The 24623-nt window shown below is 43.3% G+C and overlaps 2 protein-coding genes across 4 annotated transcripts in view; one reads left to right on the top strand and one right to left on the bottom strand.

The window, feature by feature from the left end:
• The window catches only part of Lrrc72 (leucine rich repeat containing 72), a 49198-nt gene extending 43403 nt beyond the window's left edge, over positions 1 to 5795 (top strand). For both annotated transcript variants that reach the window (XM_052738348.1, XM_052738349.1), the window contains 3 exons: positions 1033 to 1185; positions 4362 to 4389; positions 5388 to 5795. In XM_052738348.1, coding sequence (XP_052594308.1) covers positions 1033 to 1185; positions 4362 to 4389; positions 5388 to 5553 — 347 coding nt within the window. In that variant the 3' untranslated portion in view covers positions 5554 to 5795. The remainder of the gene's footprint in view (positions 1 to 1032; positions 1186 to 4361; positions 4390 to 5387) is intronic.
• Positions 5796 to 12343: 6548 nt separating this feature from the next.
• The window catches only part of Ankmy2 (ankyrin repeat and MYND domain containing 2), a 46194-nt gene continuing 33914 nt past the window's right edge, over positions 12344 to 24623 (bottom strand). For both annotated transcript variants that reach the window (XM_052738346.1, XM_052738347.1), the window contains exons 6-10: positions 19742 to 19956; positions 18938 to 19073; positions 15866 to 15994; positions 14647 to 14776; positions 12344 to 13390 (exon numbers count right to left, since the gene is read on the bottom strand). In XM_052738346.1, coding sequence (XP_052594306.1) covers positions 13209 to 13390; positions 14647 to 14776; positions 15866 to 15994; positions 18938 to 19073; positions 19742 to 19956 — 792 coding nt within the window. In that variant the 3' untranslated portion in view covers positions 12344 to 13208. The remainder of the gene's footprint in view (positions 13391 to 14646; positions 14777 to 15865; positions 15995 to 18937; positions 19074 to 19741; positions 19957 to 24623) is intronic.

Genomic DNA, 24623 nt, shown 5'->3' with positions numbered 1-24623 from the left:
GTTTTTTGTTTGCTCATTATGTTATATGGACATGTGTGTGTCTGCGCACCACCATACATATGCCTTCTGCCTAGAGAGGCCAGAAGACGTTGGATCCCCTCCTACTGGAGTTACAGATGGTTGTGAGCCACCGTGTGGGCGCTGAGAAGGGAACCTGAGCCTCTGGAAGAGCAGTCAGTGCTCTTAACCGCTGAGCCAGCTCTCCTGCTCCTGATGCCAAATTGTTTACCTCCTGACACTTTGGTTTATTATCTCAAAAATGATTTATACTAAATTTCTTGAGTCTTAAATTATAAAAATTATCTTCTTTGAAATTCTATAAGTTCACATTATTCAACAGTGAATTCTTATACATATCTATTCATGTAAACTAGCATGTTTGCTTCGCAAAAGTCTCATATGCACAACCCATGCTCATTGTTCACTTTTGAGGCCTAATTCAGCCCAAGTACAATGTGATCTATCCCTTATCCCATCATCTTTCTAAGTCTACAGAATATCCTTCATGGGTTGTTACTATGTGAAGTCTTTCCATGAGGATGTATCAAGACCTGACTGTCTCCAGCAGTGGTGAGGGGCAGGGTGCCTCCTGTTGCCATGCCAGTCATGTGCTGATATGTGCTAGAGCCTCAGGAGTGTGTTAGACCACATGATTGAGCTCCACTGTGTGACATGAGGACATCTACTGAGTGCTTGTGAGATTATATTAATACCCCTGAAATCTCTTGATAAACTCTGTTTCAACAAGATAATCATATGTAAGTTAAATGTATTTCTGTGTGTAGGTGTATGCTCATATGTGGGCACACTTGTATGTGCTGGTGCATGTGCATGCATGTGAAGGTCAGAGGTTGACATTGGCTGTCTTCTTTGATCTCTCTCCTCCTTGTATATCGAGGCAGGGTCTCTCCTAAACCACAGCTCACTGATTTGGCTAGTCAGGCAAGTCATGTTGCTCAGATCTGTTTTGTAATCACTGTATGCCTTGTTCATTTAGAATTCTAAATACTATCTCTTTTTTGTCTTTATTAGAAGTTACAGAGAAAGAGAGAAGATCCATGATTACCATTTTTGACCATAAAAAAACTCATATCATTCAATCAATAGCATTTGGAGGAAGAGTGGATGCCTCTTGGAACCCCAAGTTACCAATAAGGCAAAAACGAGTTCAAAGACTTCCCTCAGGTACTGTGTAAAAATGAGAAGGAGATTAAAAGGCGGTAAGCTTTGGGAACACTTGATTTCCAAAAGAACTCTAAGAACTGTAGAGTGGAGTAGCTCCTAATTAATTTCCAACATTACATTTTGACGTCATATTTCCACTGTTGCAGTTAATAACATGATTTTCATCTTCACTCATCTGTGCTACCTGAGTTATAGTACGGTAATAGTGAAAGGATACCCTGAAGCCCTTCTTCTCCAGGATCCAGTGCAGTAAAAAGGACAGAAAATTAGCTGTCATTGTTATTACCAACAAAACAAGACAGTTCCCTCAATGAAGGGTCGACTTTTTTATGATATGGGAAAATATTAAGAAGGAATGAAGATCATTTGTAATTTTGCCAGCCAGAAATGAACCCTCTCAACATCTTGGTTATACTCACATCCAAGGTGTCACACAGAAATATTACAGATAATTTCAGTTATGTTTTCTTCATTGGCACTTACTTTATGTAACATCACCCAAACAGATTTATTTTTCTCACATAGCAAAGGACACAGGGACTAGGTAAATAGAGTTAGTGTAAAGTTCTGTGATACTAGAAGAAACATTGACAGATTTATCTACATAAAAGTAAAAGCTATAATGCAGCATAGGGTCAAAATTAAAACACAAATTGGAAAAAGCATTGCAACATGTAACAGGTGGAAATTAATCCTCACGATCCCTAACGGACTTTCACAATTCTATTTAATCCCAGTAGGAGGGCTAAGTCCGATGCCAGTGGCCAAGTGCTTGCCAGGCATGCCCGAAGCTGGTTTGATCTCCAACACTAAAAGAAACACAAAACAAAAACTTCTCTCAGGGCAGGGCATGATGTACTCCTGTATCAGGAGGCTGAGACAAGAGGATCATGTGTTCCAGGTCAGCCTGGGCTATAGAATAAGATCCTGTAAAAACGAACAAATAACAATAACAAAACTCACATGGACAAGCATGAGGACCTGAGTTAGAATTCCCAGGACCAACATGTGACAGCATGTGCCCGTAACTCCAGCACTGGAGGGAATAAAGGCAGTGTGGAGATAGTCAGACCCCCAAGGCGTGCTGGCCAGCCAGTTGAGCTGGAATGATGGGCTACAGTTCCCATGAGACACCTTGTCTCAAAGATGAGGTGGAGGATGATGGAGGAGGACCCCTGAAGCAGGACTCTGCTTCCATCCACACACAGGCAAGGCGAATATAGCTATGTACACACATACATCATTTCCACCCATGCACACGCAGGTGAGTGCACCTATACACACACATACACGCACACAGTTAAAGCCAAATAAAATAAAACTCCAGTAAATAAAATGACAACATAAACAAGTCATTTCTAGAAAGTAAGAAATGGATACAGTGAGTATAGCCAAAGAAGTGTAGGGTACCATTTTCCTCCAACATGGAGGAAAAATCTTTAAAGGAAAAAGAAGGAGGTTTTATGAATTCATAAACTGGGTCAATTTGCTTGGAGACAAGACTGCAGTACCTTTCAGCATTTGACATAAGAATGCAATTTGAAAACTCTCCTACACAAGTATATCCATGGGCAAGAAAAACATGAGACTGCTCTCTGTGATGCCTTTTATAATAGCAAATGCAGAAGAGACCTCTAATGGTTATTCACAGGGGAATATTGTATTACCAGACATTCATCCAATACAAACTATCCCACTATAGCCTCACTTCTTGATATATTTGTCCTATTTAAAAACGTAAAGTTGTGGGTCAGGCAGTAGTGGCACATGTCTTTAATCCCAGCAATCAGGAGGCAGAGGCTAATGGGTCTCTATGAGTTCAAGGTCAGCCTGGTCTACAGAGCAAGTTCCAGGACAGCCAGGACTGATACACAGAGAAACCCTGTCTTGAAAACCCAGAACAAACAAACAACCCTGAAGTTGTAATGTGGAGTGATAACAGAGCTCTGTGTGTGTGTGTGTGTGTGTGTGTGTGTGTGTGTGTGTGTGTGTGTGTGTGTGTGTGTGTATATGTGTGTGGTGTATGCACATAACTCACATAACTGCAAGGGTATGCACACCTGTGAACACACATGTAGACACTAGGTCAGGATATTGGGTGTCTTCCTCTGTGGTCTTTTGCTCTGTGGTCTCCCTGAACAGGAAGATCACTCTTCGAACTGTGGCTTTGCTGGTCAGAGGGAGGGATGAGGAGATCTGGGTCAAAGAGTCCCAACTGTTTGTGATGACCAAATTCTGGCAATCTAATGTAATGCAACTATGGTTAACAATCTGCTAAAAGGGGGGTTCCTAAATGTACTTACCGTATGCATACCCAAAAAAGAAAAATGGTAGCTGTGTGAGATGCCAGACATGTGAATTAACTGTTATTCCACATTGTGTGGGGGTGGGGGGGGTGGGAGGGGGGGTTAGGTGCCAAAAACATAGTAGCACACCATAAATCTGTGTAATTGTTCCTTTTCAATTGTATCTCAATAACACTGTGGAGAGGGGGAAAGAGCCCAGGGAGGGGAGAAAGGCCAGGAGACTCAGGCAGCCACTTGTGAAAGGCATGATGCCACATGCTCTTGGCTGTGCCCTCTCTTGTGGACTGGCAAGAGCTTATGCTGAAGGCTTTAGTGACCAGACAGGTGTAGGAAAGTTCTGTCTTTGGCGTGGTACCAGGCCTTCTGGAGAGGAATAAACAAGGCCACGGGAGACTGGGAGCTACCCCAAGCCCCAGGCTCTGAGCTCTGGCCCTTCAGCACTAAAGCTTTAGAACATTGAGTCTTGTGATCTTGGATTTGTTCTTTCTTTGAAGTTCACGCCAAGAGTCCAAATGGTTGAGATGGCCCTAAATACTTGTCCCAGCTATTCTCTTACAGAAGCATGTGCTCATCAGAAGAAAAAAGGGTTTCCTTCTATGTGTGGACCTTGCTTATAAAAGCACCCAGTTGGCCTCCATGGTCAGCTAAGCTGATTCAGCGTATTGTTTTCAAGGGTCTGAGGTTTGCCTTATATTAAAGACTGACCCAAAAGTCTACAGCAAAATGCCTTACCTAAGGGAAATGTTCAATTTTATACTAGTTATAAAGGCATTTCTGTCAGTTTACTTGAAGAGAAATCCAATATTGTCTCATTATTTTTGAGTGCTGACTAAATGTTTGAAAAATACTAATTTAGAATTTTATTTTTAGATTTCGAATTTGGGGATAATGTTGACAAGTAAGTGTGATTTTTTTTTAAAAAATTATATCTTTGGTTTTATTGTCAGACTGTTTCATAATTGTCTCATTTCTAAATTATCCCTATCTTCTAAAATAAATTTTAATTAATTAAAAAGTATTAGCCTTTCAATAGGTAGAAAAATGGTTGTTTTTCTTTGACAAATGAGTTCCAGCTATGTGCTCATATTTGACATGTTCAGGCTTTTAATGTGATGATTATAACCTCAAATAAATAAGTAGATGATTAGATGTAAAGATATTAAAACTTGTTAAGCACTATTAGTTATTCCAAATGAGGAACTTGGCTTGTTTGCTTTGCCACTAAATATGTTCAGTAGAAGCAATTATCATATAGATTAACATTTTACATTCACTAGAACTTACATTTCCCAAAGCAAATAGTTCATTAATTCTACAGAGGACATTTCAAATTCATGAATACTAATGAATTTAGAAACCATTACTTTTCTATGTATGAATATTTTCTTTGAGTTCAATGTTAGAAAATATTCTCATCATATGCAAGATATGTGGAGAAATAATCTCAAAATAAAATGTTTACAATATTAATATGCATGATGCCAAAAGTATTTACAGTTTGTTGTTTAATAGTTTCCCACTATGAATACATGAGAATGTGAGACTTTTATAATAGATCCCGAAATACATCCAGACATTCCACTTTAAAAATGAACCACGTACACAATACAAATTGTGTCACTTGGCCTGAAAGTCAATGCATTAAAGCTTGCAATGCTGTGGGGACTTAGGCAATGTGTTCATTTAAATACAAAGTTAGGGCTTCTGGTGCACTCCAGCGGTAAAACACTTCTGTGGGGTGCATAAGGCCCTGGATGCCACCCTCAATACACAGAGGTGAAATACTTCTGTGGGTGCATAAGGCCCTGGATGCCACCCTCAACACACAGACACAATCATACACAATATAATGTTGGTCAGACCTACCTGTTTTTGATATAATTGCTACCTTTGCAGGACAGTGTTTGATGACCCTGAAGATGCTGTGTTTGCAAGATCCATGAAGAGGTCATTGATGGCCATTACCTCTATGAACTGGGACACCGTTCCAACACGAAAGGAAAAGTATGAAGAGGAGAAGATGGCGAAGTTTCCCCAAATGGTCATGATATCCCTGAGATAACAGTACTTCCAAAAATCCTCGGGCTGTTCAGTTGTATGTTAAAATGTCCCCATGACTTAGCACATTACACATTTACTGCAACCTGGAGTTTATAAATAGGACAATCAGTGATGGGAAAATGATTCCTACACTATAGGCTTCTTAATGCAAAGCTGTTATTTGAGTTACCATGAATATAGGAATGTATGCAAATTCTAAGTGTAAAACTCAACACATATCCTCTAATAAACAAGGTCACGTAACTGGTGCTGTTGATCAAGTAATAAAGCATTATCAGCTCTCTAAAGGCCCCTTCTTCCTGTTGACAGGCACTGTCCACCCTTCCACACAAACCAGCACCCTGATTTCTAGAGAGCAAGTCTGATTGTGAATCTTGATTGTGAAATCAAGAGCATACGTGATTGTGAAAGCCATATACCCGCAATCACGAAGGATGAACACTTTGTGTGTGGCTTCTAGCACTTGCTGTTCCGAGGCAGCCCTGTGCTGTTGCCATAGTGATGGCTCTACACTTCTCACTGCTGCACAGCAGCCCACCATGTAACGACATAATTCAGCTACCCAGCGCACTGTCTTCCCATCTCGGGACACTGGCCAGCCTTGCCAGAAGTCCAGTGCTAGGGAATAAAGAAACTAGACAGCCTTTCCCAATTGCCTGGTGCTGAGTAACAAAATTAACAGTTTATCTCGTGCTCATTGCTGGTTCTCTGACTTAAGAGCTCTGTCAGCTTATAAAGGGTGGTGGCATTTCTCCCAATCCTGCTCCTGCTCAGAGAATACAAACACATGGAAATGTGGGCTGACATCACAGAGGGCAAGCCATGACAGCTGAAATCAGTTCTTGGTCCCCTGTGCCTGGGCTGAGTCTGAGCAGGCAGGTGTGGTTCCTGGTGAAAAGGTCAGATAGGATCAGAAGAAGCAATGACCTGAGCATCTGGGTGACAGTTCTTGCTCTTGTGGTGGGAATGGTTGTCCAGTGTGCAAGGTCAGAAGATAGACAGAATCAGTGTGTTCTCTCCCTCCTTCCCTGATCACTGACTTTGGAGGAGTCCAGGCCCTGTGTCAGCACACCCAGCCTTCTGGAGAAGTCCATTTGAATCATAACATCTACTAGTTTCCTTATTTCTCTGTTAAGTTTCTTTCTGTCAGAACTGTCCTTTGGTGAGAATGGGGTGTTGAAATCTCCCACTATAACATCTACTAGTTTCCTTATTTCTCTGTTAAGTTTCTTTCTGTCAGAACTGTCCTTTGGTGAGAGTGGGGTGTTGAAATCTCCCACTATTAGTGTGTGGGGTTTGATGTGTGATTTAAACTTCAGTAATGTTCTTTTTTAACATATTTGGATGACCTTGTATTTGGGGCATAAATTCAGAATTGAGACTTTATCTTGATGGATTTTTTCCTGTGATGAATATGTAATGTCCTTCTTGATCTCTTTTGATTGATTTTAGTTTAAAGTCTGTTTTGTTAGATATTAATATAGTTACACCAGCTTGCTTCTTTAGTCCATTTGATTAGAAAGTCTTTTCCCAACCATTTGCTCTGAGGTAGTGTCTGTCTTTGAAGTTGAGGTATGTTTCTTGTATGCAGCAGATGGATCCTGTTTTTGTATTCATTCTGCTAGTCTGTGTCTTTTTATAGGTAAATTGAGTCCACTGATATTAAGGGATATTAATGATCAGTGATTGTTAGTTTCTGTTATTTTTTGGTGGTAGTGTGTGTGTTTCCCTTCTTTGGGATTTGTTGGTGTGGGATTATCTATTGCCGTGTTTTCATGGGTGCATCTAAATTCCTTAGGTTGGATTTTTCCTTCTAGTGTTTACTGTAGGGCTAGATTTGTGGATAGGTATTGTTTAAATCTGGTTTTGTCATGGACTGTCTTGTTTACTCTGTCTATGGTGATTGAGAGTTTTGCTGGGTATAATAGTCTGGGCTAGTATCCATGGCCTCTTAGTGTCTGCATAATATCTGTCCAAGGCCTTCTGGTTTTCAGAGTCCCCATTGAGAAATTGAGTGTAATTCTGATGTTACTTGGCCTTTTTCCTTTGCAGCTCTTAATATTCTTTCTTTATTCTGTATGTTTAGTAGTTTATTATGTGGTGAGGGAACTTTTTTTGGGGGGGGGGTTCCAGTCTATTTGGTATTCTATAATCTTCGTATATCTTGCATAGGCATTTCTTTCTTTAGGTTGGGAAAGTTTATTCTATGACTTTGCTGAATATATTTTCTGTGCCTTTGAGCTGGTATTCTTCTCCTTCTTCTATTCCTATTATTCTTAGGTTTGGTCTCTTCATGGTGTCCCAGATTTTCTGGATGTTTTATGTTATGATTTCTTTTTGGCTTTAATGTTTTCTTTGACTAACGAATCTATTTTCTCTTTCGTATCTTCAACACCAGAGATTCTCTCTTCCATTTTTACATTCTGTTGGTTATGCTTGCATATGTCACTCCTGTTCGTTTACTCTTCCATTTCTAGCATTCCCTCAGTTTGTATCTTCTTTATTGTCTCTATTTCAGTTTTCAAGTCTTGAACTGTTTCCTTCACCTGTTTGATTGCTTTTTCTTCGTTTTCTTGACTTTCTTTAAGAGATTTGTTGATTTCTTCTAATTTTTTATTTGTCTTTTCCTTGATTTCTTTAAGTGAGTTTTTCATTTCCTCTTGAAATGCCTCTATCATCTTCATAAAATCATTTTTAAGGTCGTTTTCTTCTGCTTCTTCAACGTTGGGATGTTCAGGTCTTGCTGATGTAGAACCACTAGGTTCTGGTGGTGCCATATTGCTCTCTATGTTGTTCAATGTATTCCTGCATTGCCATCTACCCATCTCTTCCTCCAATCAGTGCTAACAGTGTCTGTGTCTCAGGGAGCCACTCTTGGTCCAATTGACACTGGCAGTGCTTGTGTCTCAGGGAGCTTCTGGGGTCTCAGGGGGATGGGTAGGTTTGGGGGACAGAGTGGGACTTGCAGATTGCAGGGTCCAGTGGGGAGTGGTGGTGGTCAGGCCTGCCCACAGGAGCTTTCCTGCTGGCCTACAACTAGGGCTGCAGTGGGTGGGGGTATACGGGCACAGGTTGTGCTCCTGGGCCTAAGGCCTAGAGGCTGGGGTGACCAGCCTGGAGAGCAGTTGTGTTTACTTATTCTTTGTATTAGATGACAAAGTGAAGCATGCCTCACTTGAATGAAGAAAAAAAAATTTTCATATGTGCATTGGTCCTGTGAGTGTTTAGAAGGCTTTGTTTCCTTGCTGTTCTCCATTCTTTCTGGCTCTTACAGTCTTTCTGCCTCCTCTTCTGCAGAGTTCCCTGAGTCCTGAGGGGAGGGACTTGATGGAGGAATCCCATTTAGGGCTGAGTGTTGCAAGGTCTCTCACTCTCTGCATATTGTCTGCCTGTGGGTCTCTGTATTTGTTCCCATCTTCTGTAGGAAGAAGCTTCTGTTGTGAAATAGAATATTTGTTTAACTATGTAAAGATCTGTCCATTTGTTTATGTTGCAGAATAATTGTTTAATTATATAAATATCTTTGCATTTGTTTATGCTGCATTTGTTTAAGTATGTAAAGATGTGTTGCTGTTTCACCTTGTCTGCCTAAGGCACCTGATTGGTCTAATGAAAAGCTGAATGGCCAATAGCTAGGCAGAGGAGGGATAGGAAGGGCTGGTGGGCAGAGAGAAAAGGGGAGCCAGCCAGCTAGATGGGGCCAACCAGATAGGGGCCAGCCAGACAGACCCAGGGGAAGCAGCAAAGCAGGGTGAACAGTACAGAGCTGAGCCTCAGGACAGCCCAGAGATTAATAGAAATGAGTAGTTAATTTAAGTTAAAAAACGAAAAGCTAGCTAAAAACAGGTCTAAGCTAAGGCTGAGCATTCATAATTAATAATAAGTCTCTATATCTTTATTTGGGAGCTGGTTGGTGGCCCAACAAAAATGCCAGCTACAAGCTTTCTGATGACTGAACAAGGCACTGATCTGTGACCACAGCAGAATGTCATTAGGAGTCATTTTATTACTAAATTCCTTTAGTAGAACAGTAGTATTTGGCTTTACCCTAGGTCTATGGGCTATCTAGTCTCAGGTTCTTAGTCACCCAAACAGTGCTGGGTATGGGTTCTATCTCCTGGAGTGGGCCTTAGGTCAAATCAGATATTAGTTGGTTACTCCCACGAGTTTGTACCACCATTGCCCTGGCATATCTTGCAGGCAGGACACCACTGTAGGTCAAAGTGTTTGTAGCTGGGCTGTTGTTTATGTTTCTCCTTTGGTAGCATGTAGAACACTTTCTGATACCAAGAATACTAAGCCAGTATGGACAAAGACTATAGGTAGGCACCGTCTCAACCTCTCCATGTTCAGTGGGTTGTATGGGTATGTCTTCAGCAACAGGAACCTGCTGTCAGCTAGTGGAGAGCCACCAATAGCCTCGGCAATAGCCTGAGTGGTTTGGGTGTTCCCATTTGGCCAACAACCCAATGAAATTGAGGCAGCATGCACAGGACCTTCGCTGGTCTGCACCCGATGGGTTCCTAGATCTGAAAGGAGAAGTGGACACATGCCCCCATCCCTAGCCCAGAAGCTATCTCCAACTGATAACCATTTACATACGAAAATAAAACTTTGACTCCAAGGGAGTCTCATTGGGGAAACAAACCACTCTGAAGGGTAGACCACATGCCCAGCAGTAGATAGTCAACAGAAAATGAATTCAGCAGTGTCTTTGGAGGTTTCTTATTTCATAATGTCATGTCAAGGCATTTTCTTTGTTTAACTTTTATCCTTTTTTATTTTTTACTTTCTCTCCCCCTACAGTTCTTGGTATATATATTATGGCTTCTGGTTTTGTTTTTATGGGATTCCTGAATTGTGCGAATGTGTGTTTCCGAGTCTGTATCTGTTCATGCCTCTTCTTGAGCTCTTTTCCTTCTGTTTGTCCTATTCCAATGCACATGTTTTTGTTTTATCTTACTATATTTTATTTTATTATTATCCCTTAGAAGGCTTTTTGTTTTCTAAGGAGAAACAGAAAGAGGGAGATCTGAATGGGAGAGGAGGTGGGAGAAACTAGGAGATGAGGGAGGGGAAATTGTAATCAGAATATATATATTTTTTGAAAATCTATTTTCAATAAAAGAAAAAATATTTTTGCAAAGCACATTCTTCTCTACTGGGATTTAAGAACTTTACTAATGAAGGGATAACTTGCTGGGACTAGAAAGAACTTCTTTAAAGGTCACTAATTTAAACACAAAATAGAAGTTATGACCCATAAACTAGACAAAATTCTGCTAAAATGGAACATATCATTAAAAAGAGAGAATTTTTAATTATGCTTTTTGTTTTAAACAATGGATACCCACAAAGGCTGACTCAAGTGAAAATTTTTATCCAAAATCCCTGGTATATAAATAAAAATCCCTGGTATAAAGGACAGTTGTGGCTAAAGCTGGACCACGTGATGAGACAGGTCTAGCCTAAGGATACACGCTTCCCTAGGCTTCAGTCTGCTCTTGGGTAAACTAATAATATGACCTCACAGAGTCTCAAAGGCTGAGACTTACTCCATGTGTGGTTACTCACAGCCCCAGTTCAGGGGTGCCTCTTAGGGACTATAGTGGGTATATCCCCCACTTTCCAGAATTCATATTCGGATTTCATTGAATGAAATCTCAGGTGAAGGTGTTTGGAGTCTGGGGTGTTTTGAGAAATCAGGTCATGAAAGTAAAGCCCTCATGGGTGGAGTTAGTCCCCCTACAGAACATTTTGACCTCTGCCTCCACAAAATGGGAGAGCAGCACGTGCTTTCCAAGAATGAAGAATTTTATAGAGTCCAATCAAACCAGCACACTGATTTTGAACTTCCAGATTCCAAAACTGTTAGAAATAAGTATTTGTGATTTAAGCCACTTGGTAGGGGGTCATTTATAAGGCCAAACCGGCCAAGACTGCCTGATGTATTAGTGTTACCTAAGAAACAGCAGCTACAGTTACGTATCTATGGAGAGAATACCATATAAGGAAGTGTTCATGCCATTGTGGGAAGCAGATGAGTTCCAAGTGTGTAGCTGGCTGCAAACTCAGATCTGAGCTGATGTTGCTAGCTTGAGTTCGTAACACAGGGTAGGCTGAAAGACTGCAGGGTTTTCTTGGGACTTCTGGGGCTGGGGGTGGGTACTCTGAGTGCTGCCATGCTGCAGGCCACTTTGTCCCTTAATTCTGGGGCACATGAAGCAAGAAAGAATACCCAGAGGACTCACCAAGTATCAACGCATGGATCCCAGGGTTCTTAGGCAGGCTGCCAGAGCCTAGCATAGTGTGCAGCTGACGCTCAGTAGAAGGGACAAGGACGATGGCATGAGCAAACATTCGAAATCATTAAAATGCAGGGAGTGCTGGACCACACAGAGGGGCCTGGATGGCTCGTTCACAACCTGAAGTGTTTATCACTGCGTAGACAAGGCGTGTTGATGGATGCCTTCACTTTGCAAGGGAAGCTTGTTACAACTGAGAAGTCTAAACAGGATAGTTAACTTTTTAACACTGAATTTACTCACATGAAGTCGTCACTGAACAATGATCGTAGCATATGGGGGGACAACTGGGCTAGGGCAGGAAGAAAAATGGCAGGAAGGAAGATTAGAATCAACAGGACTCGGAAACCTGACCCGCTGAGTGAGGGAAGGATCAGTTATTTTACACATTATAGAACCTTAACTTCATTCCTCCATATTTACTAGCCTTCATATTCATTATTTTCGCTAATATTCGGCCCCTTGACACAAATATGAAACAAGATGAACCATGTACGTAGGTAGATTTATTTTAAAGCCAACAGGAAACCGAAAGACAGCACCTCCGTCAGACACGGCACTCCAGCTTTGCTTACATGCCACATACGCTAAAATACAGAACGGGACATTCTTAAAACGACAGCTCTAAGTCACAGTACCTGGGTAGGATGAGGCTCATGAAAGGTTAGTAGGAAGATAAAAGTTGGCTTTTCAGATAGAGTATGGTGCATGAGGTGGTTTTACAGGAAGTACGGACACAGTGACTACCCAGTGTTTGATCCAGCATTTCTAAATGTTCAAATACTACAGAGAATATTGCTGCAAGAAACACAGGACTCAAGGTGCTCTTGATAATTTCTATTTAAGCTACGCCAGGCTGAATTATGGAAAAGCTCTTTGAATACAGAGTGTTCCTCATTACAGCTTCGTATGTCCAACTTCAGGACAATAAGAACGATTCAGATGCCCTTTATTCACTGGGAAGCTTTGCTCTTTCTGACGGCCCATTTCTGTGCCCGTGATTTCTCTTTCCCTAAACAGTGCTCGCTTTCTTCCCTAGAACCCAGATTTCTTCTTTAAGGGGATTTATTTTCCTTTGTGTACAATCACTGGGGGGCCAGAAAGGGAATGGACATGGTTTTTTGTGTATTTTGAAAGAAAATATTTTCCACAGAAATGCCTGTTCGACTATAGAACAGAGCTGACGAGGAAATCAAGGCGTAGGAGGTAGCTTTGCTTGAAAGCCTCTATTCTAGGGATGTGCACTCCTGCCGCGGTGCCATGCAGTGTCACAGCAAATGGAGACAGTCACATGAGTTCTGCAGCTATCTGCGGGATGAAGGCGGCCCGTGCTGTTCACCGTTCACAGCTCTTACTCCTCGGACAGCTGGGGCCCCGTAGGAGCATCCTGTGCCCGGGCTGCTCCGGCCTCGTCTCCAGGTTCTCTCTCTCCTTCCGCAGCATCGTCAGGAGTGGAATTTTCTTGGGAGATGCCCACTTCAGCCTCTGGTTGATCTTCATTAACGTGGTTAGAATTGACATCGAGCTTTCCATCTAATAAAAAGAAAAATGTATTTGTTGCTATCATGTGCCAGACAGTGTGGCAATGTTACTCTACTAATCAGTCTCTACCCAGGGCAGACTATTACTTTTATTATAACCGTCACTATTGTGCCAATCAGTAGTGACTCTGAGAAGAGGGGGTGGGTACTCGCTCCAAGCTTCACAGTGATGACAAGAGCAGGGGTTCGAAGGCCAGAACTCTACACCAGAATTGTTTGGGGTTGACAAAATCGGCATTTAATTAACTTGATGTTCTTGAGACAGTAACTGCCTGTATTTAGTTAACTTTTATTGATAAAAGCCTACCCATTTTCTGTCCTCAACACAAGATTAAAAATGTTTGGTGTGCTGGGGAATAGTGCACACCTCTAATCCCAGCACTCAGGAGGTAGAGGCAGGAGGATCTCTGTGAGTACGGGGCCAGCCTAGTCTATAGATCGAGTGCCAGAACAGCCAAGGTTACACCTTGAAAAACTTAAAAAAACTTAAAAAAAAAATTGATCCACAGCAAAGAAGGCAAGACAGGAAAACGAGTCTCTTAGTGACAAATGTTTCTTTTTAAAAATAACTTTGTGCAAACCATTCAATTACACCAAATGATAAAAGAGCCGCATTTCAGGAGCAGAGATGAAAGTGCCTTGGAAGAGTTAATTGCACATAGTGAATGTTTTCTAGCTATACACACTTCCAGGAAAGCTGGATATATTCCCAGGGCTGGCAGGCTGCTGGAATATGAGAATCACCACAGAAGCAAGTCACAGTTATAGAGGAAAAGCAGTCACTTATAAGATGGGAAAATGTGTAACTCATTGCTCTCATGCTTACAGAGTGGAGTGTGCACATCAGATCTACAATTTGGTCTCAAATTTACAAATAAACTTTAATTCCATTCATAATATCGAACTGTAATTAAAAGTGTAAAGGCTTCTAACTTTAAAGTATTCTGGTAGCCATCGGGAGACATTCAAGGTCTATTCAATGACCTTAAAATCCTCCATGAATGACCCACGAGGACACCCACCACTCCAGGGTAGTCAAATGTGGAGTTACCATTCTCATCAGAACGGTATGTGTCTGGTTGCCAGTGACATCTCAGCTGACTGTGTTCTGTGCAGTGTCCCCAAGCTGGGTACCCCCGAGGCTCTCCTGTTCTAAAGGTGACACAGTTCCTCTGTATACAGGGTCGGTGTCACGGAGACTGCCCTTCCCTCGAAAAGGAACAGCCCGAACAGTGGCTGTGTACATACGCTTTTCCTCCTGGCTCTTATGTTTGGCGGCTTCAGACTGCTGCTTCTCATAAACATCTTTCAGACTCTTACACATCTTCTTATGCGCGAACCAGTGTGTTTTCTGGCAGGTCTGATCACAATATATTACCTGAAATCAATTACAAACTTGTTTTCATTTTAAGATTTACAGTAGCATGGTTTCCCAACAAACATTAAACCAAGCACTATTCCATAAAAATGCTGTTTTCCATACTTAAAAAAAACCCAAAACTATTATATGATATGTGATTGTATATAATATAGCTATGTGTTGGTCCAAGGGGCTACAAAAGATTTGGTATCTGGAGTATTAAGAATCTGTGACCCCAGCATTTGGGAGGTAGAGGCAAGAAGGTCAGGAATTCAAGGGTGGTCTTAAGAGAAAACAAAACTGAAAAATTCAAAAGAATCCCTTTGCGTTTCTGGTTGCCGACCTGTTCTAGCACAGCTCTGGGGACGTGTTCAGGTGCCGAACTGCCCCCGCTGAAGGCAGCCCGCCACAGACGTGAAGTGTGACCATGACATTGCTTTTACTGGGCTTTCCTACGAGCAATAGTTTGCACACCCTGAGCCAGCCCTATTTCACCCGGAAGGAAACAGGCTTTAGGAAGTAACCTAAGCAGGAAAAGCTGGAGAAGCAGATGACCGTGGCAGATGCTAATGTCTCAAAAGAAGCTGAAGAATTTCAACCTTGAAATCAACAGGTTAATTAATATTACCTGTGGGATTTAGTGAGTGTACCAGATGCGTACACAGGCACTGGGTGAGAAGAACATAAGCAGGTATGTACGTTACAGAGATAACTCTAGAAAACGGGAAAGTGGAGTTCTTACGGATCGTCAGTTAGAAAGGCATTAGTTTAAAAGGAAGAGATGATACAAGACTGAGACGCCAACCTGAAATGTCCCAGTCTGGGTTTGCTATCCATACCAGCCCATGTCCCGGTGCTCTCTGATCTTTCTATTTCCTCTCCTTCATCCTTTCATCTCTTTTTTCTATGTGGTTCTAAACACAGAAACTGAGGCACACAGGAAGTTCTTTCTGAGCTACTGTTTAAGATTAATTTGCTATGTTCACTTATTAGAATTTATGATAAAAACTAATTCCAATTACTACACTTAAGTGATATAAGATTCAGTTGTGAGCCTGGAGCCATCTTACCTACACATCAATGGATTTGGAAGAATTTCACTCTTACCATTTTGCAAACCGAGCATCTTTTACTTGCTCCTTTTTCTCCACAGGTGGTGCAAAACTCAACATCCACAAAACCCACTTGTCCTGTGATGGCTTGGGTAAGCACCGAGAACGCAGTGGGATCAGACCCCTAGGGGGGTGAAGAGGAGAGAATACCCACTGAAACCCCAAGGAAGAGCACAGAGGTATCAACACATGGCGTTGACTAGAAACAGTAGCAAGGCCCTCTGAATGTGAGTGAAAGTTGCATGGCTTGATGTGTTTGTGAGTCCCCTGGCAATGGGACCAGGACTTACCCCGGGTACACAAACTGGCTTTTTAGAGCCCATTCCCTATGGTGCGATGCCTTACTCAGTCTTGATGCAAAGGGAGGGGCTAGGTCTGGCCCCAACATGGTATAACTGCCTGTGTTGACTACCCAAGGGAGGCCTTACCCTCTATGAGGAGGGGATGGGGGTGGGATGAGGGGAGGTGGGGGGAGCGGGAGAAGAGGAGGGAGGGGGGACGGGTTGGTATATAAAAGGAAAGAAAATCTTTTATATATATATATATAACCCGTGCAGCGGGGACCCAGGCATCAGAACTGGCAGGAGCAGCAGTGGCTGCCATGGCCGCCAGCCTGAGATCCTCACAGGACAGGAACCAGTCAGTGTCACTTTAGAGGTGTAAGGACTTGTAGCACCACAAAACCCACAGGTGGAGTTAGCTGGGGAACCCAGCGGTACGTTTTCAAAAATAGTTTAGGGAACTTGCTTCTCGAACAGGGCACCACACGAAGTCTCTGTGCATGCCAGGCAGGTGATCCATCACTGAGTGACAGCCTCTGTATTCCTTTTACTTTTTATTTTGAGGTAAGATCCTATGAAGCTACCTAGCTTGCTTGTGAACCCACTCAGTCGCCTAGGCAGGCCTTGAACTTGTAACTCTCCTGGCCTAATCCCAAGCAGCTAAAACGACAGGCCTGGCCTGTTAGGTCTAGCTTAGAATGTATAATTCTTAAAGGACAAAATCTTTGAAAGAGATCTTTCTAAATGACATTAAATACTGTCTTGACTTTATTATTAACCTTCCCTGACAAAGTAAATCACCAGAAAAAAAAAAAAAAACATTAAACATTATGCTTTAGAAGATGTAATTACTCTTTTGTGGGGCTAAGATGTTGACATGCCCTGACTCTAAAAAGAAAATTTTTTAAAAATTTATTTGTATTGTGTGAGTGTGTGCCAAGTCTGCACATGTGGAGGTCAGAGGACAAGCAGTGGAAGTCAGTCTGTCTCTCACAGACCACACATAACCGGCTTCTCACTACCTCCATGCATGGCAGACATGGGCCAGTTTCCTAGAAGTTAAAACACAAATTTTACCTTATCTACCCATGTGGGTCTCTGTGATTAAAATCAAGTTTTCAGGCCCGGAGGCAAGTGCCTTTACCTGCTGAGCCTTCTTGCTGGCCCCATAAACAGAAAACTGATTCTTTTTTTTTTTTTTTTTAAATCATTTTAGTATGTGCATTTGTATGCGTGTGCATGTGCTGGCACATGCCTGCCCTGGCATACACGTGGAAGTCAGGGACAACTGGCACTTTCGTCCAACCACTGGATTCAAGGACTAAACTCAGGTTACCAGCTTGCGCCCTCGGAGGCATCGAGGTTTTATCTGAACACTGGGATTGCCGGGTTTGCTGTTCTGATTTCTCTCATGGAGGTGCAAGACCAGTCTCCACCCAGCAGTGCGAGTCGCTTCTCGGACATAACTGTCCAAACTTCTCACCAACAGAGAGTAATTTAGTGTGCAGCAGCGGTGTGTCAATAAGTCACAACTTTTATCCACTGGACACACGTGCAACTCAGATTGCGTGGAGAGCATCCTCCCCTCAGGGGTAGACCTTTTGTTCTTCCTGCCTGCTGGAGATGGGAATGTGTCCCGCAGGAAATGTCTAATGCCTTGCAAGTCTGTGCACACAAGCATGCATACGTGAGCTATATGGGTGAGGAGTATGGGGCAGAAAGACAGACAGGTGGGGCATTCCTTAGTCCATTCCCAAGCCGTCCTGCAGCCCTGGTCTGCGAGCATCGGTTATTTGAGTGTATGTGAAGAAGTAAATCTTTGCTGATTTGACTGTTGGCCGGAGCAAGCTATGGTCATCCACAGCAATTCAACTTCACAATTTGCTACGTAATCTTCTAAAAGCCCAAATGGCAAACAGCCAACTGTGTTAAAAAGGAAGAGTGTTTCTGTGTGCAAGGCCCAAAAGCGTGTGAACCAATGACTGCCCATGTTTAACCGCCATGCCAGGACTGCCTGGAACCCCCTTCTGTCTTGATTTTCTACACCAAGGATGATAACACAACCCACAGTAGGAAAAGAGGAGTGAACCAAACTCCCAGAGGGACAGAGGAAGCCACGTGGCAGGGACTACATCAGGCTTAAGGCTAACACAGCATTTGGTTGAAATGCTTGGAAAAGCGTGGCTCAGCATGGCTAAAGTGAACAGAAAACTAGTCAAAACAAGGACAGCATGAAGTGTCTTCTGAAACAGCACCTCCATGCGTGACAAAAGACGGTAAGTGATTTAAGACAGCAGCAGAATGTACTTCCCATGGCTGGGATATGCAGGTTGCTGTTGTTGTTAATTACAGAACACTCCTAATTAGAGGCACTAAAGTTGCACAGAAGAATCAGGGACGCTTTGAGATGACTGTCTGGAACCACAGCCAGCCTTGTGCTGGCTCATCCAGCCGTGGTCTGTGGCCTGAACTCTGGTACTCTGGATGACCAATCTGTGCCTCCATCTACTCTGGAAACTTCTACTAGTAATTCTTAGAGCACATGTGTGTGTCTCTATCTCCAGTAGATGGGTACACAACCAGTACAGCATTCACAGAGGTGTAAAATCTTTCTCTTATAACTACCTACTTCCCTATACAGAGAGATACTGCCAACCTATTTCCAGTTTTGCTCCTAAAATTGTCCTGAAAGAATAAGAACAGTCAGAACTTGTCCTCAGGCTCACGGCATGGTGCGGTGGCTGGGTCGCACTGGACAGTGAACACAGGGAGAAGAAGAGCCTTACGATTTCCACTGGAGCAATGCTTCGCACCAGCTGCTGGAGGAGTGTGGCTTCGCAGTACGGGAACTTCCTGATGCTCTCTCTGATGATCTTTTCCTGATACACTGGGAAGCCATCAGACGCTCTGCCCTTCAACAAGCTGAAAGACACAGTTCAAACAGTTTCGGGTTAAAACTGTCAGTGTCTCCTCAAATCTCACATGGAGGGACTCAACCTAGATTGTTATTCAGACTGAATAGCAGACCTGACCATGCTTCCAAGATCTGATTGTCACAAGCAAAGGTGACACCTGCCTCAAAGGGCTGAGCAGTGTTCTCACGCTGGCCAGCTACCTATGACCTAGTCAGCTGTCCGTGGGAAGAATGAAAACTCTCAATGAGCCACATCCTCGTGACTCAGTTCCTTTTTCTCAGTAAAGCTGCACTTGAGTTAGTTCCCCGCGGTCAGAGGGCAAAGGTCACACTCAGCCCTGCCAAGTGTGGTAACAGACACAGCAAGTACCAGTACAGCAGCCCACATCACAATACACTCCATCTCATCACTTGGGCCATTTTCTTGCTGTGTGGTCTTTCACATGTCACTTCCTCCCTGTGAACGGTTCCTCGAGAGTAAACCAGTAATAACAACAACAAAATTACCAAAACTCTATCTGCGTCCAATATTGTCTTTGTTTCTGGGAGACTAAACATGACTCCTACAGTGTCTGCTGATGCTAAAGTGTTAGTTTTTTTTTTTAACATGAGTCACCAGGCTTCAGAGAAGAAGACATGTTGAGCATATTTTTGCATGACAGGGTAGAAGCAGTACCTTTTGATCAGGGTCTCCAGTTTATTCTCTCCTTCTTTGAGGAAGGTAATGCACTTCTGAAAGATGCAGCTGATATAGTGCATTTTCATAGCCAGCACCTCATTCATGTCTCTTTGTTTCATGCACTTCTCACAGATCAAATCCATCACCTTGTAGCATTTCCCGAGAGCCGCTGCTTCCGCCAGCAGAGGGTTCTCATTCACAAGCATCACAATCTGGAAGAAATGCCACCGAACACTGAAATCCCACAAAAGATGTCTCCATGTACAGAGAGGCAGTCTGCACAGCTGAGGCCGAGACCGCCCAGGGTCTTCTCTGAACCACACACGGTACTGCACAATTCAAATCAGGAGGCACTTTGCTACTACTGTACGTTATAAAGCAAATCCGGTATTGGGAAATCTCCTGACACTACGATTAAAATGTGGTCTGTCTCTGCGCATGCTGGGGTGCTGGCATGCCTGCCAGAGCACAGTGCAGCTCTGTCTCTGAAAAGCGCTTCATAAATGCTCTCAGTGCACCTGCAAACCGTTCATTACACACAGCACAGCATCACAGGAGTCAACGTCCTCTAGTTAACATTACTAAACTCAATAACCCCACAGGAAAACTACAGCTCTCCCCACTCCCTTCCCCTTCCTTATCCCTTATCCCTTCCTCCTCCCCTTCTTTCCTTTTGGATTGTGAGACAGGTTCCATGCATCCCAGACTGGCCTTGAACATGCTAAATAAGGATGACTCTGAGTTCCTGATCCTCCTGCCTCCACAGCCCAAGTGCTGGGGTTATGAATGTGCACTGCCATGCCCAGTTTGTGAGGCGCTGGGTTTCCTGAATGCTAAGCAAGTGTTCTGTTATTGAGTTAGACCCCCTAGTCTTCGAATTTTTTTTTTTTTTTTTTTTTAGGTTTTTAGAAACAGGGTTTCTCTGTGTAGCTTTGGAGCCTGTCCTGGATCTCGATCTGTAGACCAGGCTGGCCTCAAACTCACAGAGATCCGCCTAGCTCTGCTTCCCGAGTGCTGAGATTAAAGGCGTGGGGTGCCACCACCAGTTTGAATTCTTATTAATTACAAGAAAATAAGATCTCCACAGAAAGAAATCTAGAAATAATATTAACTACATTTCTTTGTGGAAATTTTTCTTAAGATGAGTCCAACCATCCTCAATAATGCAATTATGTGAAAATGGAAACCAGAAATAGCTTTGAAAGGGAGAATAGTAGAAAGTTATCCAATCTTACACATTATGGGTCCTGCATTTCCTATTTATATACTAATTCAGCTCAAATTCAGTGTAATCAGAAGTGCTTTTATGAGCTTTGCTACAGGGCATATTCCTTGGAGTCAGTCTGCAGGAGACCACCTAGAGGTCCTGACAGCCTCTAACAGGGATGATGATGACGACGTGTGTGATGTGGCCAGGGTGTGTGCAGCGGTCAGTGCTTGCTGGCCTGTGTGTTTCTGCTCAACCCCTGTGCCCGGGAGGAGACTCCGTGGATTACATTCTCTTCAGACATGAAGAAAAATCATCTGTGAACTGACATAATACCCATGTCCAGCTTTCCTGAAAAATCTAACATAGATTTAAAGTCAATGAGAAATTACCTTTGACACTACTCTACTTATATATAACCAAATATTTTCTTAAGATCTAGCACATTATAATAAATTAAAGAAGTTATATATATATATATAAAATATATATATAAAATTACTTCAAGAAGTAAGTAAAACTGAATCCTTATTATTAAATTTGCTGATTATTCTCCCTACCAAAACAAATATTAAAAATTAATTTGTGGGGGCTGGAGAGATGGATGTCTCAGTGAGTAAGAACACTGGCTACTCTTCCAGAAGATCCATGGTGGATCCCAGGACCCACATGGCAGCCCCAAACTAGTCATAATTGCAGCTTCAGAAGCTCAGATGCACTCCTCTGCTTCCCACAGGTACCAGGTACATAGGTGGTGCACTTATATACATGCAGGCTTGCAGCTAAGAGCACTTACTGCTCTTGCAGAGGACCCAAGTTAGGTTCCCAGGACTCGCATGGCAGCACACAATCAGCTCTAACTCCTGTTCCAGAGATCTGATCCTTCTACTCACGTCCCAGGACTTTGCACACAAGTGGTGCATGAACATACCCTCAGGTACACATGTATACACATAAAATAAATATTTTTAAAATACTAATTTGTAGAAAAAATTATCTGTGATGTACAGAACTTACTAGCTACCCATTTATACTTCTGCTAATTATGATCACTTAAAACTTTTCAATATTTTATATATGGTGTAAATAATCAGGAGTACAGACTTATAAGCAAAATTCTTTTTTAAAAATCTAAAATAGTCTATATTAATGACTTTTTTTTAAATTGAGACACTAGGCTTTATGTATTTTATAAAGCAGAACTAAGACTGATGAGGACTCTGATCGATAGCTACAGAATTACTGACACACGTACATGCTGCCCACAAGGAACATTCACATTAGCCTCCTTCGTCTCCACAGTATTATGAAAAGGAATCAAGGGAATCCTAATTATGCGCTACCAAGGAAAGTAGTATATTCCTGTCAGCATAAAATCAAGGTGAGTCTTCTTTCTCCATGGATGCCTTGCAAAAGGCATGCTCCTGCAGTGGCATTTTTAATTCTTTTCACTCTGCCCCCATTTTTTAAATTGGTGCATCAACAATCTTGGGCTTGAAAACCGCCTGAACAATGGACTGCCACAATGGACTGCCACGTAATCACCTGCCGGCTCTTCCCTCAGAGGTCCCTCACAACGCTATTGTGATTTTTCCCGGGATTTTGTCTTTCTCTTGGATAACCACTATTGTCTGGGCACCAGCACAACTCCCCGAGTCCTGTCTAAAAACGAACACATTGCTCCAGCAGCCATGTAACCTAGGTGCAAACGCAGCCATTGTAGACACAAAGGCAATGAAAAGGTGAGCTGGGGGGAGGTCTGTGCTTTTTTAAAACGCTCCCGACGGGTTTCTCTCCTCCTTTGTACCCTCTGTGCCAGCTCGAAGCTGGGTGAAGCAGTACAGTAGGCCACTCAACAAAAGCAAGGGGCGGCTTGACGAGAGGCAGAGGTCCAGGTGGATGGACTGCCTATCCCTACGGAGAGCAAGGCTCGGTCTCCAGAAAGGACCACGGTGCCAAGGCTCTTTAAAGACTCAAGCACGTCGACCACCTCTGGTCATATGCCTTTCCATCGGCTGCAGAAGGAGGCGCATGCTCTAATTCCCTCATAATGGAGGTATCTGTAAAGATACTGGAAATAGAACAATTTCAAGACATTTAGCAGAAATAGTGGGAGTCATGCAAATGTCAGAAGTGATTCCAGAACCTCCCTGCAATCTGAAGACAAAGAAACAGATATGAAAGTCAGAGAGAGAGAAGGGGATGGGTGTGAGAGAGAAGGGGATGGGTGTGAAAGAGAGAGAAGGGGATGGGTGTGAAAGAGAGAGAAGGGGATGGGTGTGAGAGAGAGAGAAGGGGATGGGTGTGAGAGAGAGAGAAGGAGATGGGTGTGAGAGAGAGAGAAGGGGATGGGTGTGAGAGAGAAGGGGATGGGTGTGAGAGATAGAGAAGGGGATGGGTGTGAGAGAGAGAGAGAAGGGGATGGGTGTGAGAGATAGAGAAGGGGATGGGTGTGAGAGAGAGAGAGAAGGGGATGGGTGTGAGAGTCAGAGAAGGGGATGGGTGTGAGAGAGAGAGAAGGGGATGGGTGTGAGAGAGAGAGAGAGAAGGGGATGGGTGTGAGAGAGAGAGAAGGGGATGGGTGTGAGAGAGAGAGAAGGGGATGGGTGTGAGAGAGAGAGAAGGGGATGGGTGTGAGAGAGAGAGAAGGGGATGGGTGTGAGAGAGAGAGAGAGAAGGGGATGGGTGTGAGAGAGAGAGAAGGGGATGGGTGTGAGAGTCAGAGAGAAGGGGATGGGTGTGAGAGAGAGAGAAGGGGATGGGTGTGAGAGAGAGAGAAGGGGATGGGTGTGAGAGAGAGAGAAGGGGATGGGTGTGAGAGAGAGAAGGGGATGGGTGTGAGAGAGAGAGAGAGAGAAGGGGATGGGTGTGAGAGAGAGAGAAGGGGATGGGTGTGAGAGAGAGAGAAGGGGATGGGTGTGAGAGAGAGAGAAGGGGATGGGTGTGAGAGAGAGAGAAGGGGATGGGTGTGAGAGAGAGAGAAGGGGATGGGTGTGAGAGAGAGAAGGGGATGGGTGTGAGAGAGAGAGAGAAGGGGATGGGTGAGAGAGAGAGAGAAGGGGATGGGTGTGAGAGAGAGAGAAGGGGATGGGTGTGAGAGAGAGAGAGAGAAGGGAATGGGTGTGAGAGAGAGAGAAGGGGATGGGTGTGAGCGTCAGAGAAGGGGATGGGTGTGAAAGTCAGAGAGAGAGAAGGGGATGGGTGTGAGTGTCAGTAAGAATGCAGGGGACTTCACTCCAAAGCAGAATAGGCTGTGATGACCTGAGTTATACAGAAACACCTACATTCTCTGCATGAAACCTGGTCCCCACAGCCCACTGAAAAGGCCCTTCTGAGACTCCTGGGGGTTCTCAAGGACAGCTGCACTGCCCAGGAGAGAGCAGAGGAGTTTACAGGTAAACTCTAAGCCTCATCTTCCTCAGATTTCTAATGTAGCTTCTGTTGTTGAAACAAAACAAAAACACACACACAAACAAAGCCGGGTGGTGGTGGCGCATATCTTTAATCCCAGCACTCAGGAGCCAGAGGCAGGCAGATTTCTTGAGTTTGAGGCCAGTCTGGTCTGCAGAATTTCAGAACAGCCAAGGCTACACAGAGAAACCCTGTCTTGAAAAACAAACAAAAAAAGGACTAAAGATAGAGAAGATGGCAGGAAAAGTAGCTCAGGATGGC

This window comes from Peromyscus californicus, unplaced genomic scaffold, assembly GCF_007827085.1.
Source record: "Peromyscus californicus insignis strain IS unplaced genomic scaffold, ASM782708v3 Scaffold_15__1_contigs__length_86483966, whole genome shotgun sequence".
Classification (NCBI taxonomy): Eukaryota; Metazoa; Chordata; class Mammalia; order Rodentia; family Cricetidae; genus Peromyscus; species Peromyscus californicus.
The sequence above is the reverse complement of the archived record's forward strand: the minus strand, read 5'-3'. Positions and strand labels throughout refer to the sequence as shown.